Here is a 17,504-nt window from a genome sequence, read left to right on the forward strand (position 1 = left end):
GACGTTTTTAACCTATTTTGGAGGTCATTCCAAAGTATGACTTTTTTTCATTTTTTTCTCATATTTTGGACGAAATACAAAACTGTGTTTTTAGGTGCTTTCTAGCCACTATTTGACGTTTTTAACCTATTTTGGACGTCATTCCAAAGTATGACTTTTTTTCATTTTTTTCTCATATTTTGGACGAAATACAAAACTGTGTTTTTAGGTGCTTTCTAGCCACTATTTGACGTTTTAACCTATTTTGGAGGTCATTCCAAAGTATGACTTTTTTATTTTTTTCTCATATTTTGGACGAAATACAAAACTGTGTTTTTAGGTGCTTTCTAGCACTTTTATTTGACGTTTTTAACCTATTTTGGGTCATTCAAATGTCTGTTTTCATTTTTTTCTCATATTTTGGACGAAATAAAACTGTGTTTTTAGGTGCTTTCTAGCGACTATTTGACGTTTTAACCTATTTTGGAGTCATTCAAAAGTATGACTTTTTTCATTTTTTCTCATATTTTGGACGAAATACAAAACTGTGTTTTTAGGTGCTTTCTAGGCACTATTTGACGTTTTAACCTATTTTGGAGGTCATTCCAAAGTATGACTTTTTTTCATTTTTTTTCTCATATTTTGGACGAAATACAAAACTGTGTTTTTAGGTGCTTTCTAGCCACTATTTGACGTTTTTAACCTATTTTGGACGTCATTCCAAAGTATGACTTTTTTTCATTTTTTTTTCTCATATTTTGGACGAAATACAAAACTGTGTTTTTAGGTGCTTTCTAGCGACTATTTGACGTTTTTAACCTATTTTGGAGGTCATTCCAAAGTATGACTTTTTTTCATTTTTTTTTCTCATATTTTGGACGAAATACAAAACTGTGTTTTAGGTGCTTTCTAGGCACTATTTGACGTTTTTAACCTATTTTGGAGGTCATACCAAAGTATGACTTTTTTTCATTTTTTCTCATATTTTGGACGAAATACAAAACTGTGTTTTTAGGTGCTTTCTAGCGACTATTTGAGTTTTAACCTATTTTGGACGTCATTCCAAAGTATGACTTTTTTTCATTTTTTCCTCATATTTTGAACGAAATACAAAACTGTGTTTTTAGGTGCTTTCTAGCGACTATTTGACGTTTTTAACCTATTTTGGACGTCATTCCAAAGTATGACTTTTTTTCCTCATATTTTGGACGAAATACAAAACTGTGTTTTTAGGTGCTTTCTAGCGATTTTGCGTTTTAACCTATTTTGGAGGTCATTCCAAAATATGACTTTTTCCTTTTTTCCTCATATTTTGGACGAAATACAAAACTGTGTTTTTAGGTGCTTTCTAGCGACTATTTGACGTTTTTAACCTATTTTGGACGTCATTCCAAAGTATGACTTTTTTCATTTTTTCCTCATATTTTGAATGAAATACAAAACTGTGTTTTTAGGTGCTTTCTAGCGACTATTTGACGTTTTTAACCTATTTTGGACGTCATTCCAAAGTATGACTTTTTTTCATTTTTTCCTCATATTTTGGACGAAATACAAAACTGTGTTTTTAGGTGCTTTCTAGCGACTATTTGACGTTTTTAACCTATTTTGGACGTCATTCCAAAGTATGACTTTTTCATTTTTTCCTCATATTTTGGACGAAATACAAAACTGTGTTTTGAGGTGCTTTCTAGCGACTATTTGACGTTTTAACCTATTTTGGACGTCATTCCAAGTATGACTTTTTTTCATTTTTTTTCCTCATATTTTGGACGAAATACAAAACTGTGTTTTTAGGTGCTTTCTAGCGACTATTTGACGTTTTTAACCTATTTTGGACGTCATTCCAAAGTATGACTTTTTTTCATTTTTTTCCTCATATTTTGAACGAAATACAAAACTGTGTTTTTAGGTGCTTTCTAGCGACTATTTGACGTTTTTAACCTATTTTGGACGTCATTCCAAAGTATGACTTTTTTTCTTTTTTTTCCTCATATTTTGGACGAAATACAAAACTGTGTTTTTAGGTGCTTTCTAGCGACTATTTGACGTTTTAACCTATTTTGGACGTCATTCCAAAGTATGACTTTTTTTCATTTTTTTTCTCATATTTTGGACGAAATACAAAACTGTTTTTAGGTGCTTTCTAGCGACTTTTTGACGTTTTAACCTATTTTGGAGGTCATTCAAAGTATGACTTTTTCATTTTTTTCCTCATATTTTGGAGAAATACAAAACTGTGTTTTTAGGTGCTTTCTAGCGACTTTTTGACGTTTTTAACCTATTTTGGACGTCATTCCAAAGTATGACTTTTTTCATTTTTTTTCCTCATATTTTGGACGAAATACAAAACTGTGTTTTTAGGTGCTTTCTAGCGACTATTTGACGTTTTAACCTATTTTGGCGTCATTCCAAAGTATGACTTTTTCATTTTTCCTCATATTTTGAATGAAATACAAAACTGTGTTTTTAGGTGCTTTCTAGCCACTATTTGACGTTTTTAACCTATTTTGGAGGTCATTCCAAAGTATGACTTTTTCATTTTTTCCTCATATTTTGAATGAAATACAAAACTGTGTTTTTAGGTGCTTTCTAGCGACTATTTGACGTTTTTAACCTATTTTGGACGTCATTCCAAAGTATGACTTTTTCATTTTTTCCTCATATTTTGGACGAAATACAAAACTGTGTTTTTAGGTGCTTTCTAGCGACTATTTGACGTTTTTAACCTATTTTGGACGTCATTCCAAAGTATGACTTTTTTTCATTTTTTTCCTCATATTTTGGACGAAATACAAAACTGTGTTTTTAGGTGCTTTCTAGCGACTATTTGACGTTTTAACCTATTTTGGAGGTCATTCCAAAGTATGACTTTTTCCATTTTTTCTCATATTTTGGACGAAATACAAAACTGTGTTTTTAGGTGCTTTCTAGCGACTTTTTGACGTTTTAACCTATTTTGGAGGTCATTCCAAAGTATGACTTTTTTTCATTTTTTTTCTCATATTTTGGACGAAATACAAAACTGTGTTTTTAGGTGCTTTCTAGCGACTTTTTGACGTTTTTAACCTATTTTGGACGTCATTCCAAAGTATGACTTTTTTTCATTTTTTTCTCATATTTTGGATGAAATACAAAACTGTGTTTTTAGGTGCTTTCTAGCGACTTTTTGACGTTTTTAACCTATTTTGGAGGTCATTCCAAAGTATGACTTTTTTTCATTTTTTTTCCTCATATTTTGGACGAAATACAAAACTGTGTTTTTAGGTGCTTTCTAGCGACTATTTGACGTTTTTAACCTATTTTGGACGTCATTCCAAAGTATGACTTTTTTTCATTTTTTTCCTCATATTTTGGACGAAATACAAAACTGTGTTTTTAGGTGCTTTCTAGCGACTATTTGACGTTTTTAACCTATTTTGGAGGTCATTCCAAAGTATGACTTTTTTTATTTTTTCCTCATATTTTGGACGAAATACAAAACTGTGTTTTTAGGTGCTTTCTAGCGACTATTTGACGTTTTTAACCTATTTTGGAGGTCATTCCAAAGTATGACTTTTTTTATTTTTTTCTCATATTTTGGACGAAATACAAAACTGTGTTTTTAGGTGCTTTCTAGCGACTATTTGACGTTTTTAACCTATTTTGGACGTCATTCCAAAGTATGACTTTTTCATTTTTTTTCCTCATATTTTGGACGAAATACAAAACTGTGTTTTTAGGTGCTTTCTAGCGACTATTTGACGTTTTAACCTATTTTGGAGGTCATTCCAAAGTATGACTTTTTTTCATTTTTTCCTCATATTTTGGACGAAATACAAAACTGTGTTTTTAGGTGCTTTCTAGCGACTATTTGACGTTTTTAACCTATTTTGGACGTCATTCCAAAGTATGACTTTTTTTCATTTTTTTTCCTCATATTTTGGACGAAATACAAAACTGTGTTTTTAGGTGCTTTCTAGCGACTATTTGACGTTTTTAACCTATTTTGGACGTCATTCCAAAGTATGACTTTTTTTCATTTTTTCCTCATATTTTGGACGAAATACAAAACTGTGTTTTTAGGTGCTTTCTAGCGACTATTTTACGTTTTAACCTATTTTGGACGTCATTCCAAAGTATGACTTTTTTTCATTTTTTTTTCTCATATTTTGGACGAAATACAAAACTGTGTTTTTAGGTGCTTTCTAGCGACTATTTGACGTTTTTAACCTATTTTGGACGTCATTCCAAAGTATGACTTTTTTTCATTTTTTTTCCTCATATTTTGGACGAAATACAAAACTGTGTTTTTAGGTGCTTTCTAGCGACTATTTGACGTTTTTAACCTATTTTGGACGTCATTCCAAAGTATGACTTTTTTTCATTTTTTTCTCATATTTTGGACGAAATACAAAACTGTGTTTTTAGGTGCTTTCTAGCGACTATTTGACGTTTTTAACCTATTTTGGACGTCATTCCAAAGTATGACTTTTTTCATTTTTTTCCTCATATTTTGGACGAAATACAAAACTGTGTTTTTAGGTGCTTTCTAGCGACTTTTGACGTTTTTAACCTATTTTGGATGTCATTTGCATCAATTATGTCAGTAATGACCGAGTAATGATCATTGATGAAAAAGAAAACTTCCATAAATAAAAGCAACTACACCCAACTGGAGTCATTCGTAATCATTTATTTATTATTTCAAACTGAACTTTAATTATGTTTTGAACTGTATGTGTGAAAAGAGACATGGTTCACAATTTTTCATGTTCCATTGACCTGCTGTACAATGACTGAAAGAATCTCTGGTTACAGTAACAATCAATAGAAATTACATTAATATTGACTGACATGAACCAATTGTTATTTCTAGGAAAAAATATTAAGTAGCAATTTGCAAATAACAGACCTGTAAAAGAAAGTGTTAACTGCCAATCAAAGCAGAACTTTGCAAGTACAAACCTTAATGTGTATTGTCAGTGTGGTTGCCGCATAGCTACTAGGGAACACCCGACCATGATCAGCTGACAATATTACAAAGTGCTGCACAAAAGAATAAACAACCAAAGAGAGGATTTAGGGGCAGTGACAGATCTAAGAACGTTTGCACTGCAGCATGGAATCTCTAAACTGGACAGATTCACACCCAAACAGGCCAACTGACATAACAGACTTGTGGTGTTGCTGTCTGACTGTGCCAGCCTGTGTCTGACTCTGTACCAGTCTCTGACTGCACTGCTCCTCGGCTCCACACTGAGGGTCTGTGAGAAAAACCACCGGTGCCACAAACAGCAGCTTGACTTGGTCACCAGAACATCAAATCCACATCTGTCTGTAAATGAAATATCAATAACATAAACTACTTGCTTTGTGTGGCAACATGAATGCATTCAATAAGATTTTTTCAAAAATCCATGCTCTGTTTTGGAAACTGACTTAAATGACTGTAATACATTTTAACAATAGTATCAGTCAAATGGGAAAGTACAGCAAGACAACAGCAGGTGGAGCCGAATAAAAGAGTGCACTAGGTTTGGATAACACTTTACTTGCCCTGCAGCAATACTCATTGGCATTTATGGACAAATAACTAATTCATGTTATAACCATCAACTTTAAGATTATATTTATTGAATAGTAAAACAAAATTACATCTGAGCTGAACAACTCATCCAGCATATGGCAAGTGTTGGCAGCTCATGGGGAAGTGGATGTCTGAGTCCAACGTGAAACATTGTGATTTTACAGCCTTGATATGACCTTGAATGTGCAACAACCAAATGAATACCCAGCACATCCAACAGATGCTCCATGTGATGAGATACAGAGTATTTGAAGTCCAAGTCAACAGCTTGAACTCTTTGTCATGTTGCTCTGACCATTCAGACACATTTTTATCTGGGCATGCGACCAGGCCTCCGTCTTCCATCACTCCATGGTCCAGTTGTGATGCCTATATTCCCCCATTGCAGGTGTTTTCGGTGGTGGACATGGGACAGCATTAACACTCAGACCCCACACGTTGCAATGCACTGTGTATTCTGACACATTTCTGTTTATAACCAGCATTAATTTGCTTTTTAGCTAATTGTGCTACTGTAGCTCTACTGCCACTGGTCACCTAGTTGTCCTTCCTTGTATCACTTTTGGTAGATACTGACCACTACACACTGGGCACGTCCCATAAGATCTACAGTTGTAGAGATACTTTGACCCAGTTGTACAGCCATCACAATTTGTCACTCTTTTGCCCATTTTCCTGCTCTCAACGCATTGACTTCAAGAACTGACTGTCGCTCTAACATGAATACATGGCAATGTTTGACAGATGCCAGTGTAACAAGATGATCAACAGTGTTTACTTCATCTGTAAGTGGTTTTAACTGGTTTATACCTGAGAATCTTCTATTGAGTACATTCAATCCCTCGTCCTCTCCTCCACACGCCCAACACTAATCCTAATTTAATCCTGAGTTTCCAAACCCATTGTGTTGGTGGGTGAGAGACCTCTGTGTTTACCATGCATAGAGTTAATTAGTTACCATAGAAACTGGTTTATTTGTGTGTGTTTGTGTAGACAATCTGAATTGACTTTGCTACCTCAAAACTTAATTTGTGTGATTGTGAGGCACAGTTCAACCACTTGACTTTATGACTGCCATACTGCCCAGTGCATTCTTTGCAAATCAGTGAGGGAGACCCATATTAAATAATTTACACCTCACCGAGCCAATTATGCACACACTGAACTGGTTGCCATGGCAATCTGGGCCCCTCAGCTGTCGGCCCCATTACCTTCACCGACAGGAAACCCAATACTGCCCGACCATTGTCCCCACTGCCACCCAGTATGACAACGCAGTCCATTGGGATATCTTTCAACTCTTTTCCTCACCCTTACCACACAAACCAAATGCATGGAGATACAGTGTGACGTAGACAAGACAGTGTGTTCCACAGCCAGGGTCATTATGGGTCAGTGCACAAATTTATATCACGTATCACATGTCTGATTTTAGTGGAAATCACCAAAGACTGTATGAAAATAATTTATACGATGAAAGCCAGAATGTGTAGTGAGTTTACACACAAACACACACACACATATCTTTGTCTTTGTATTGGGACTTTTTAAAGGTCCATGCACTATAACTATCACAAGACTCCACTCTGAGCAAACATCAGGCCCCATGACATAAACAGGACACCTGATATATTGTGCTGCTTGCATTTTACCTGCTGTCTGCTGACTAAATCAATCATCGGTGTTACCAGTCTACGCGTGTCTATGTTCTGTCTACACACGTGATTTTGTAACCTGACAGGCTTACTTCACGCCCCAGTGGCTGCTTGTCTTTCTTTTCTTTTTCTTTTTTCCTTTCTTACATACAAAGTACAGGAACAGCATGAGTGAGAGCAGAGTGGCAGCAGCCGGCAGCCAGCAGCCCAGGACCGGTTAAAACCTGTATGGATTGCAAGTGAGGAGACACTTCCTCCACCCAGTGCATCATGCGAGCTGTAAAGTGATGTTTAGCATTCTGGGTCCTATCGACTGTTGAGTTTTCCAGTTCCTGAAGCACATGTAGATTTAGATATAGATAGCAGAACAAAGAACAAACAGTACTGCCATGTGCATGTTTGTTTTAATAAGAGTTTAAGTTTGAGCGTTACGACACAGTGTAGCGTGCCAGAGATGTGTCCAGTCGACAAAAGGAACATGTGAGAGGTTTTAATTAGTCAGCAAAGTTATTTCAGACCACACCAAGAAGCACTTTGTGGTGTCTGGGCCTGAAAGACAGAGGGGGAAGCTGGTGTAACATTCAAGTTGCGTTGGAAATATGGTTCACACTTGGTGTCCTTATAAAAACGGAATTTAAACACTCATCTCCACTTCTCAGTCTGTAAAATATATACTTAGTTGTGGTTTTTTTCATTTGCTGAATACCCACAGAATTTATTATAGGTAACTATAGCTATATTGACTACATACTCTTGTTGGAGTAGGAGCTAATAACAGTGGCCATGCAAAAAAACATTCTCACTATGAAACTGAACTGAATAGTGAAGTTGTGGTGCAGGCAGTTACCTTTAGGGCTGGATAATAGAACAATAACAATAATCATCGCACTATAATTTTCATCAGCAGCAATGTAACAAAGGTCCAGTGTGTATCAGTTTATTGCTCTTGCATTGTGCAAACCTAAAACCACAACCTTCACTCAGGAGCATTAAACTTAAAAGAAAAAATAATGTGACATTTCTTGCGATAATAATCGATATCGATGGATAGGGAAATCTTTATTTTGATAACTTCTTTGGCCTGTATCGCCCTGTGGTTAAAACAATGAGCGAATCTTCAGTATAAACGGAGCTACACACTAAGGTGATAACTCTCTGTAGGTTCATCACCCTTTGCGGCACATTGTAGAATTGTCTTACATCATCTCTATAAGTGTGAAAAAGATTTGAATGTCTCGAATGTAAATGTGAACTTTGACACCGGCGCCTTGCCATTTGTTTCCCCCACACGCAGTGAACGCAGCAGGAGATAAAGTGGCAGGCGGTGTCTTGGGGAGTTCGCCGTTATGTCATCCTCCAATCAGAGGCGGCGGCTGCGGCCACAACAATAGGTCAGTGCGGCGCCATATTGGATATTCCTCCTCTTACTGGTTCTCCCCGGACGTCTGCCTGCTCCTTTCGTCCAGCCTCCGGCAGGCTCTGCTCCGCGGGCTCAGGTATGAGGGATGTTAGCGACGCAACGCGCTGTCACCGACGTACGCTCCGCACCGCTTTGTTCCTCAGGGCAGCGGCACCTCGTTACCGGGCGGAGGAATCCGGTTAGAGACGCACCTGAGGAGCGGAGGTGAGGAAGTGGCATGCAGGTTGAGGAAGAAATAATTGGATTGAGATAAACTCCACCGAGGCAGTGAGTATATTTCTCTTACTTGTGTCTTAGAGGATGTAACAAAGCACATCAACAACTTTGACTTTGTGTGTGTGGTTCTCGTGGCTGAGTGAGGGGGGGGGGGTTACAAGTGATCACCTGGTGTGGACGTTTAACGCGGGGACACATGATAATTCTCAGTTTCACGTGTTTCGCTGGTAAACTGACTCCCACACCACCGGACCAGTCACTGCGCAAGAGCTCCGCGAGGAAAACAGTGTAATGTTTCACCATGCTGCGGTACACATGTTGTCCTCCTACTGTACACTGCGTGTCCCCCACAGTCTGTGGCTCGTCTCCTCCCTGTGTGTTTACTCCAAACTGCCTGTTACCCTTCTTCGAAACTACTGTCGTGTTTATCTAAGCCTGAAACTTAACATTCAGCACAGTACAGCGTGTAGATGTGTTACTATACAGTCTTAGTCTACAGTAATATCTACTATTCAGTAATATGTATCTATGTCTTGCTATGAAGTAAAACTATACAGTAATATATAGATGTGTTACTTTTTAGTAATATATACTGTTTGCCTTGCTATATAGTAATAAACTATACAGTAAGATATAGATGTTATATAGATGAACAGTGTTATTATGCAGTAATATATGTATTAATTTATATAAATGAAATACACAGCATATTAAAGATATCTTACTACATGGTAATATACAATACAGTAATATATAGAAGTCTTACTAAATAGTAATATACAATACAGTAATATATATATATATCCAACTATAAAGTAATATGTATAGATGTGTTACTCTACTGTAGTATACATGCAGTACAGTGGCTTTTATCATGTGGTTCAGTTCTTTAATCCACTGTCAGAGGAACAGCGCTATATACTCATGACACTGTCCCTGCTGCCTGGGCCCTCCCCTGTGGCTCTGGGCCCCTCCCTGTCCTGGGGCCTTCCAAAGCACAAAGGCCTTTATGGCTCCATGTTGCCGGCAGCTGTGGTCGGAGGTGTCTGCAATCCCATCCTCCTGAAGGTGTTAGCTCATTAGCACCTTGATGAAAATTCTCCAAATTTCACTTGGAACCCATTATAATTAAGCAGTCAAACGTCAGTGGTCTCACAGATCACAGTTTTGGCCAGGGGTCAAGCATGTATGTGTTAATTAGGACCAACTTTCACACAAATGTCTAATTGGATATTTTTGGGATTCATTTTATATCTAAAAGTCAAAGGTCCACTTTACTCCAGAACTCCAGAACAGAAGGGGAGACTACGGCCATGCCACTTAAATGGTTGACAGTATAGAAGGAGGCCCTCCAAAGCAAAATTCAACTGCAAAACGTTCAAGAAGCCCAGCGATGCAAACCCATGATTTGAGGAGGAGCAGTATCAACCACTCTTGACTGATAAAATCTAGCCGGTGGTTTGGGCCGTCTTCATGGCAGACAGTCTGTTACAAGAGGAAAGGCACAGGTTGTTAATAATAACATTAGCAATGACTCAGTTCTATTCAGGTGTCCCTGTAAGCCCTGACAACTGGACAGTGAGCCAGCCTGAACAACACCAGGAGTCAGAAACTGAAGCAGCCTCATGGAATTCAGCCATTGTTCATTTTATTATTTACACCCGTGCCTTCCCCACTGTGACATGTCCGATGTCTTCTTAGAAAAAGGCCTGTTGTATACTATTTCTGAACTATGAGAATATTATATTTAGTAATATATAGATGTGTTAATAGACAGGGAAATAGCAGTTTTCAGGGCTTAACTAAAGGATACTTGTGTGTGCCAAACATCTAGGTGAGTGAGAACAGTTGGTGGACTCACGCTCAGCCTGCACTGTTCCAGTAACAACAGGTTGTTGTAAGTCTTAATATAGCACAGTCTTGGCTCAGTGCTTAAACCAAATTAAAATCTAACTGAATGAAACTAGACAGGAAAGTAAGGGGAAGTGAGAGCTGACTTTAGTACACCATGTAAAAAATGATGGTGCACACTCAGCTGTGCCCTCACAAAGTTACACATTCACATTTTGTACAGCTGGGGGTTGAACAGGTTACTCCAACTGCTTTAGCAGGGTAGTATGACATGGATCTCCACTTTAGGCTGGTTGCTTTTGGATGTGTCATAGAAAGTTAGACTTCCTGGTGTAAGTTTGTGATCCAGAGGGTTGAGTTGTTATTTGTACAACATCTTTTTTTTTGTTTCCTGAAATTCTATCCACTGCAAAAGGTCACAGTGTTGAAAGTAATCACAAAGGAATGTTTATGTCTCGATGTTAACAGTCTAAATAGAGGACTTAACAACAAAGTAAAATATGGTTGCATTTAACCATTATGAATACAGATAAATTATTTGTATATTTGTTTGTTCTGTAAAATGTCATAAAACTGAGAAAAATTTCCAACCAACCATGTAAAACAATGTGAGGATATTCCATCTAAAAGGGAGATAAAACAGAGAAAATGTTTGTAATTATACGGTAAAATAATTACTTCGACGATTGATTTATTATTTTGCATGTTAATGTAATATACAGTTAATTTAAGTGCAGAATGCTCATACTACATTAACTGACCTCACTCTGTGTGTTGTAGAGATGTTCACGCTCACGGAGGTTGCGTCCTTGAATGACATTCAGCCGACGTACCGCATCCTAAAGCCATGGTGGGACGTCTTCATGGACTACCTGGGACTGGTCATGCTCATGCTTGCCATATTCGCCATGACCATGCAGATCACTAAGGACCAGGTGGCGTGCCTTCCTTGTCTGGAGGACCCAGACGAGACGCCAGGAGCTAAACCTGGCTCGTTCGCCCAGCAGCCCGGACAAGAAACAGCCTCAACTGCATCCACCGGGGCCCCAGTGATGTCATCCAATCCCTATATTACCAAGGATTTACCGGACGAAGTAGCCCACGAGATCCACGTCACACAACAACACACTGCAGCGTTGAAAGAGAATTATGTCAATCAACCTCAACCAACTGGAATCAAGACCAATCTGGACTATCAACAGTATATCTTCGTCAACCAAATATGTTACCACGTTGCCTTGCCCTGGTACTCCAAGTACTTTCCATACCTCACTCTCATCCACACTCTTGTTCTCATGGTCAGTAGCAACTTCTGGTTCAAATACCCCAAAACAAGCTCGAAGATCGAGCATTTTGTTTCCATTCTAGGCAGATGCTTTGAGTCTCCCTGGACAACCAAGGCTTTGTCTGAAACCGCTTGTGAGGACTCTGAGGAGAACAAGCAGAGGCTGACCGGCACCTCCTCAGTACCAAAACAGGTATCTTTAGAGGGGAAGGACGAGAGCGTCACCTCGTCCACCCCCATGCTTGGGGTGAAGTTTTCCGCAGATAAGCCCATAGGGGAGGTCCCTAGTAGTATGACAATCCTGGACAAAAAAGATGGGGAGCAGGCCAAAGCCTTATTTGAGAAAGTGAGAAAATTCAGAGCTCACGTGGAGGACAGCGATTTCATCTACAAGCTTTATGTAGCACAGACCATTGTCAAAACTGTCAAGTTTATTTTGATATTGTCCTACACTTCAACCTTTATGGCTAAGATCAATTTTAAGCACAGTTGTGAGCCTGATATCAAACAGCTCACAGGATACAGAATGTTCTTCTGTACACACAACATGGCGTTCATGCTGAACAAGCTGCTGATCAGCTACATGGCTTTGATTTTGATATATGGCATGGCGTGCTTGTACTCACTCTTCTGGGTGTTTCGGCGACCCCTGAAAGAGTACTCGTTCGAGAAGGTCAGGGAGGAGAGCAGCTTTAGTGACATTCCTGATGTCAAGAACGACTTTGCATTCCTCTTACACATGGTTGACCAGTATGACCAACTCTACTCCAAGCGCTTCGGTGTCTTCTTGTCTGAAGTCAGTGAAAACAAGCTGAGGGAGATCAGCCTCAATCATGAGTGGACCTTTGAAAAGTTGAGGCAGCTTGTGAGCCGTAACACACAGGACCAGCAGGAGCTGTACCTTTTCATGATCTCCGGACTCCCCAACGCGGTGTTTGACCTCACCGACTTGGAGGTTCTTAAACTGGAGCTGATTCCTGAGGTGCGGTTCACGGCAAAAGTCTCTCAGATGACCAGCCTGCAGGAGCTGCATCTCTGCCACTGTCCCGCCAAAGTAGAGCAGACAGGCTTCGCTTTCCTCCGCGACCATCTTCGCTGCCTTCACGTCAAGTTCACCGATGTTGCAGAGATCCCAGCTTGGGTGTATCTGCTAAGGAGTTTGAGGGAGCTAAACCTCATCGGCAACTTGAGCTCGGAAAATAATAAAATGATCGGTCTTGAGTCCATGCGAGATTTGAGGCATTTAAAGACATTATGCCTGAAGAGCAACCTCTCTAAAATGCCCACAAACATCACAGAGCTTTCGCCACACTTAATTAAATTAGTCGTGCACAACGATGGTACGAAACTGCTTGTACTCAATAGTCTGAAAAAGATGACAAATCTGATTGAACTGGAGCTGCACAGCTGCGAACTAGAGAGGATTCCCCACGCTATTTTCAGCCTGACCAACTTGCAGGAGCTTGACCTGAAGTCTAACAACATCCGCACCATTGAGGAGATCATCAGCTTCCAGCACATCAAGAGGCTGACGTGCCTGAAACTGTGGCACAACAAAATAATCACCATCCCATCCTCAATCGTGCAGGTCAAATCCCTGGAGTCTCTCCACCTCTCGCACAATAAGCTGGAGTCTTTGCCTCCGGCCTTGTTCTTACTACCCAAACTGCGGCACGTGGATGTCAGCCACAACTCCATCTCGGTGCTGCCTCCAGATGTCGGCCTCCTCCACAACCTCCAGCACCTGGCCATCAACTCCAACAAGCTGGAGGTGCTGCCCAAGCCTCTGTTCAGGTGCACCAAGCTAAAGGTGCTATGTCTGGGGCAAAACGCGCTCACCGTGCTGCCGGAGACTGTGGGTCAGCTGGTGCAGCTCACGCAGCTGGAGCTCAGAGGGAACTGTCTGGACAGGCTGCCCGCCCTGCTCGGAAACTGCCGCCTGCTGCGCAAAAACGGCCTGGTTGTGGAGGACCACCTCTTTGACACACTGCCTGTGGAAGTCAAGGAGAGCATCAGCCGAGAGACCAACGTGTCCTTCACGAGCGGCTTATAGCACAGAAACCCAGACAGGCCTGCAGCTCTCGTGGTTCTTAAAATGTCTGTGTAACGGAAAGAAATTACTTTTTATCATTGTAACATCAACCCAAATTAATGCATTTTCTTGATTGTTTTTAATGGGTTGTATTTGCTTATGTAGAACAATACAAATTCCATTTTTTTGTTGCTGAGTATGTGTTTAATTCAGCAGTTTGTTTTTGCCTTTAGCTTTTTCATAGCATTAATAGAAGATTTGAAATTTAGCTCCTTTATAGACCAAAACTGTTGGCTCCAGTGACACAGTATGTAGACGTATCATTGTTTTAGGTACTCAGGTATAATTGTTACCATGGGGAACAATCTTTTGCCTTACCTGCTGCTACACACGCTTAAGGCCAAATAGAAATATTTAATTTTTCTTAGTTGTTTTTTTTCCATATAACAATTTCTTTATGTTGGGGAAGCAGACACAATGCAGTGGTCTTTTCTTGGTTTCATATAACCTTTGTTGAATTGATACAACCTTTATTTTCCTTGATGTCTTATAGCGAATTGAATGAGCATAGAGTTATAAACCTCAGGTGGAGACTAAGCACCAGAAATTAACCTTTACTGATGTAGAGATTGTATACTAAGGCCTGTAGCACAACAAAATAATCACCCTCCCGTCCTCCATCGGGCAGGTCAAGTCCCTGGAGTCTCTCCACCTCTCCCACAATAAGCTGGAGTCTTTGCCTCCGGCCTTGTTCACTCTGCCCAAACTGCGGCACTTGGATGTCAGCCACAACTCCATCTCGGTGCTGCCTCAAGATACCGGCCTCCTCCACAACCTCCAGCCCCTGGCCATTAGGTGCACCAAGCTAAAGGTGCTGTGTCTGGGGCACAACGCGCTCACCGTGCTGCAAGAGACTGGGTCAGCTGGTGCAGCTCACGCAGCTGGAGCTCAGAGGGAACTGTCTGGACAGGCTGCCCGCCCTGCTCGGAAACTGCCCCCTGCTGCGCAAAACGGCCTGGATGTGGGGGACCACCTCTTTGACACACTGCCTGTGGAAGTCAAGGAGAGCATCAGCCGAGAGACCAACGTGTCCTTCATGAGCGGCTTATAGCACAGAAACACAGACAGGCCTGCAGCTCTGAAGGTTCTTAACATGTCTGTGTAATGGATAGAAAATACTTTTTATTATTGTAATATCAACCCAAATTAATGCATTTTCTTGATGTTTTAATTGGTTGTATTTGCTTATGTAGAACAATACAAATTCCATATTTTTGTTGCTGATACTGTATTAGGGCTTGGCGATATGACTTCAAATAAATATCACGATATTTCAAACTTTTACCTCAATTACGATTAATGAACGATTATTTAACCCCCATTAGGCGAATTACTCTGCCCCAGTCAACAAATGCTTCTGCACGGAATGTAGCGGAACCTGATAGTTAATGACCGAATTAACCGACAGAAGCAAAATTACGTCGGTTAGAGGTTATAAATGTTTGTTTGGATACATTTTCGGTTAATTGCCCAGCCCTAGTATGTGTCTAATTCAGCAGTTTGTTTTTGCGTTTAGCTTTTTCATAGCTTTAATCGAAAATTTGAAATTTTGCTCCTTTATAGACCAAAACTGTTCGCTCCAGTGACACAGTATATAGACGTATCTTTGTTTTAGGTACTCAGGTATAATTGTTACCATGGGGAACAATCTTTTGCCTTAACTGCTGCTATTTTGTAAAGTGAAAGCTTTCACACACTTAAGGCCAAATAGAAATATTTCATTTCATTCTTGTCAATTTTTATCCACATTATAATTTCTTTATGTTGTGGAAGCAGACACAATGCAGTGGTCTTTTCTTGGTTTTATTTAACTTTTGTTGAATTGATACAACCTTTATTTTCCGTGATGTCTTATAGCGAATAGAATGAGCTTAGAGTTGTAAACCTCAGGTGGAGACTAAGCACCAGAAATGAACCTTTACAGTTGTAGAGATTGTATACTAAGGCCTGTAGTACTTTTTTTGCCCAATGAGAACACGATGATTTAAAGATCAGTGACTTTCTTTTGTGAACAGGTTCTACGACCAATGTCAGCTGATTAAAGGGAAATCTGTAAACCACCTTTTGATGCTTTAAAATTTGAAATGTGAGACAAAACCACTCACTGGCATGTCTGACTATCCCACATGTCAAAAGTGTGTAATTACAATAAACATGTCTGCCTTCTTTCTTCACAATGTATTTCTGTGTAGGCTTACATATGTGCTCCTCTGAGCTGCTGTACCACCTCGGTGATCCTTTACTCAAAGTTCACAAGTTTATGGCACAATAAAACAAGATTTCAGATGAACGTCTAATCATTATTCATCCACTTCAAGCGCACGCCACCGAAAAATACTGGTTAGCATCATGCTGCTAACCTGCTAATTACCTCTGCCAAGTTTCTTTGTTTGTCTGTTAGCCAGCAGCATTGCACTAAAACCACTGGACAGATTACCATGAAACTTAGTGGAAGGATGGGACAAGAGAGAACATATAACATTTTTGCGAGGATTCGATTAAGGGGGTTCGATTAATTTTCCCAGAGAATAACTTGTGTTCTATATGGTCCTAGATCTACAATGTTAGTTAAACCAGTCCATATAATGTATTTCAAGTTCTCTGATCGTAAAGACGCCTTAGTCTTTATCTTGATCTTCTGGTTTGTGAGACTTAACCCACATGATCCATAATCTTTTGCACCAGATGTGCTCTGAGTTCATCCATCCGTATATGATCCTATAGATTCTGAAGTTTAAGAATTCCATTAGACCAGTCAGTTCTCCAATACGTGTGTTGGATTTGACCAGGAACTCGTGATGTTCCTGTGCAAACCAGTGGCACTGTTTATGTGAGTGAGGGAAAATATCCTCATTGTTACTGAGTAGTTATTGACCAGGTCAGAGAGGTCATGCCTGTGTCACTGTGTGTGTAGCCTTCTGTTCGACACTCTAACTGATGACCTTGCAGAAATATTCAGAATAATTGAACTTTTCAGAGATTTTGCATCACAATGTGGTCGTTCTTAGCGATATCCTACCCTGGCTCTAGAGGTGTCAGCACATACTGTGGCTTATTCTGTCTGACTGTTTACACTCATTCACTTTGTTATCAGCAGTTTGTGAAATTATACTTTAAACATTCAGGTGTGTGCCTTTATTAAGCAATAGTCCATTTATTTATAGATTTTAACATAATAGTGCATTTTTGTTCTAACTGGGCATGTATACTACTTCATCTGCAGTCGTTTCCAAAGCTGGGTCAGTGTCAGCTTGGCCAGGAATGAATCTGTTATCCATGGTTGGATCAACCCTCTGGGGGGTCAAGGGTAAAAAAACAACAACCCCAGCAACAGCTGTTCAAGATCATTTAGAGAAGCGCAAATGTATTTAGGAAAATGCAAATGTGACACAAGTTGTCAAGATACAGAAGATACAGAAGGCCTTTGTACTTTTGTATTT

General features: G+C 39.6%; 1 protein-coding gene across 1 annotated transcript; it reads left to right on the top strand.

Annotated features, from left to right (window-relative positions):
- Positions 1-8,552: 8,552 nt before the first annotated feature.
- Positions 8,553-16,354, top strand: LOC118117168 (volume-regulated anion channel subunit LRRC8D). The gene is made up of 2 exons (XM_035169200.2): positions 8,553-8,887; positions 11,468-16,354. The coding sequence occupies exon 2, from the start codon at positions 11,470-11,472 to the stop codon at positions 14,023-14,025; it is 2,556 nt and encodes an 851-aa protein (XP_035025091.1). The 5' UTR covers positions 8,553-8,887; positions 11,468-11,469; the 3' UTR covers positions 14,026-16,354.
- Positions 16,355-17,504: the final 1,150 nt, after the last annotated feature.

This window comes from Hippoglossus stenolepis, chromosome 11 (assembly GCF_022539355.2).
Source record: "Hippoglossus stenolepis isolate QCI-W04-F060 chromosome 11, HSTE1.2, whole genome shotgun sequence".
NCBI classification, from domain to species: Eukaryota; Metazoa; Chordata; class Actinopteri; order Pleuronectiformes; family Pleuronectidae; genus Hippoglossus; species Hippoglossus stenolepis.

Coding starts and splice junctions, on each gene's coding strand:
- LOC118117168 (XM_035169200.2), top strand. CDS start 11,470: ATGTTCACGCTCACGGAGGTTGCGTCCTTGAATGACATTCAGCCGACG.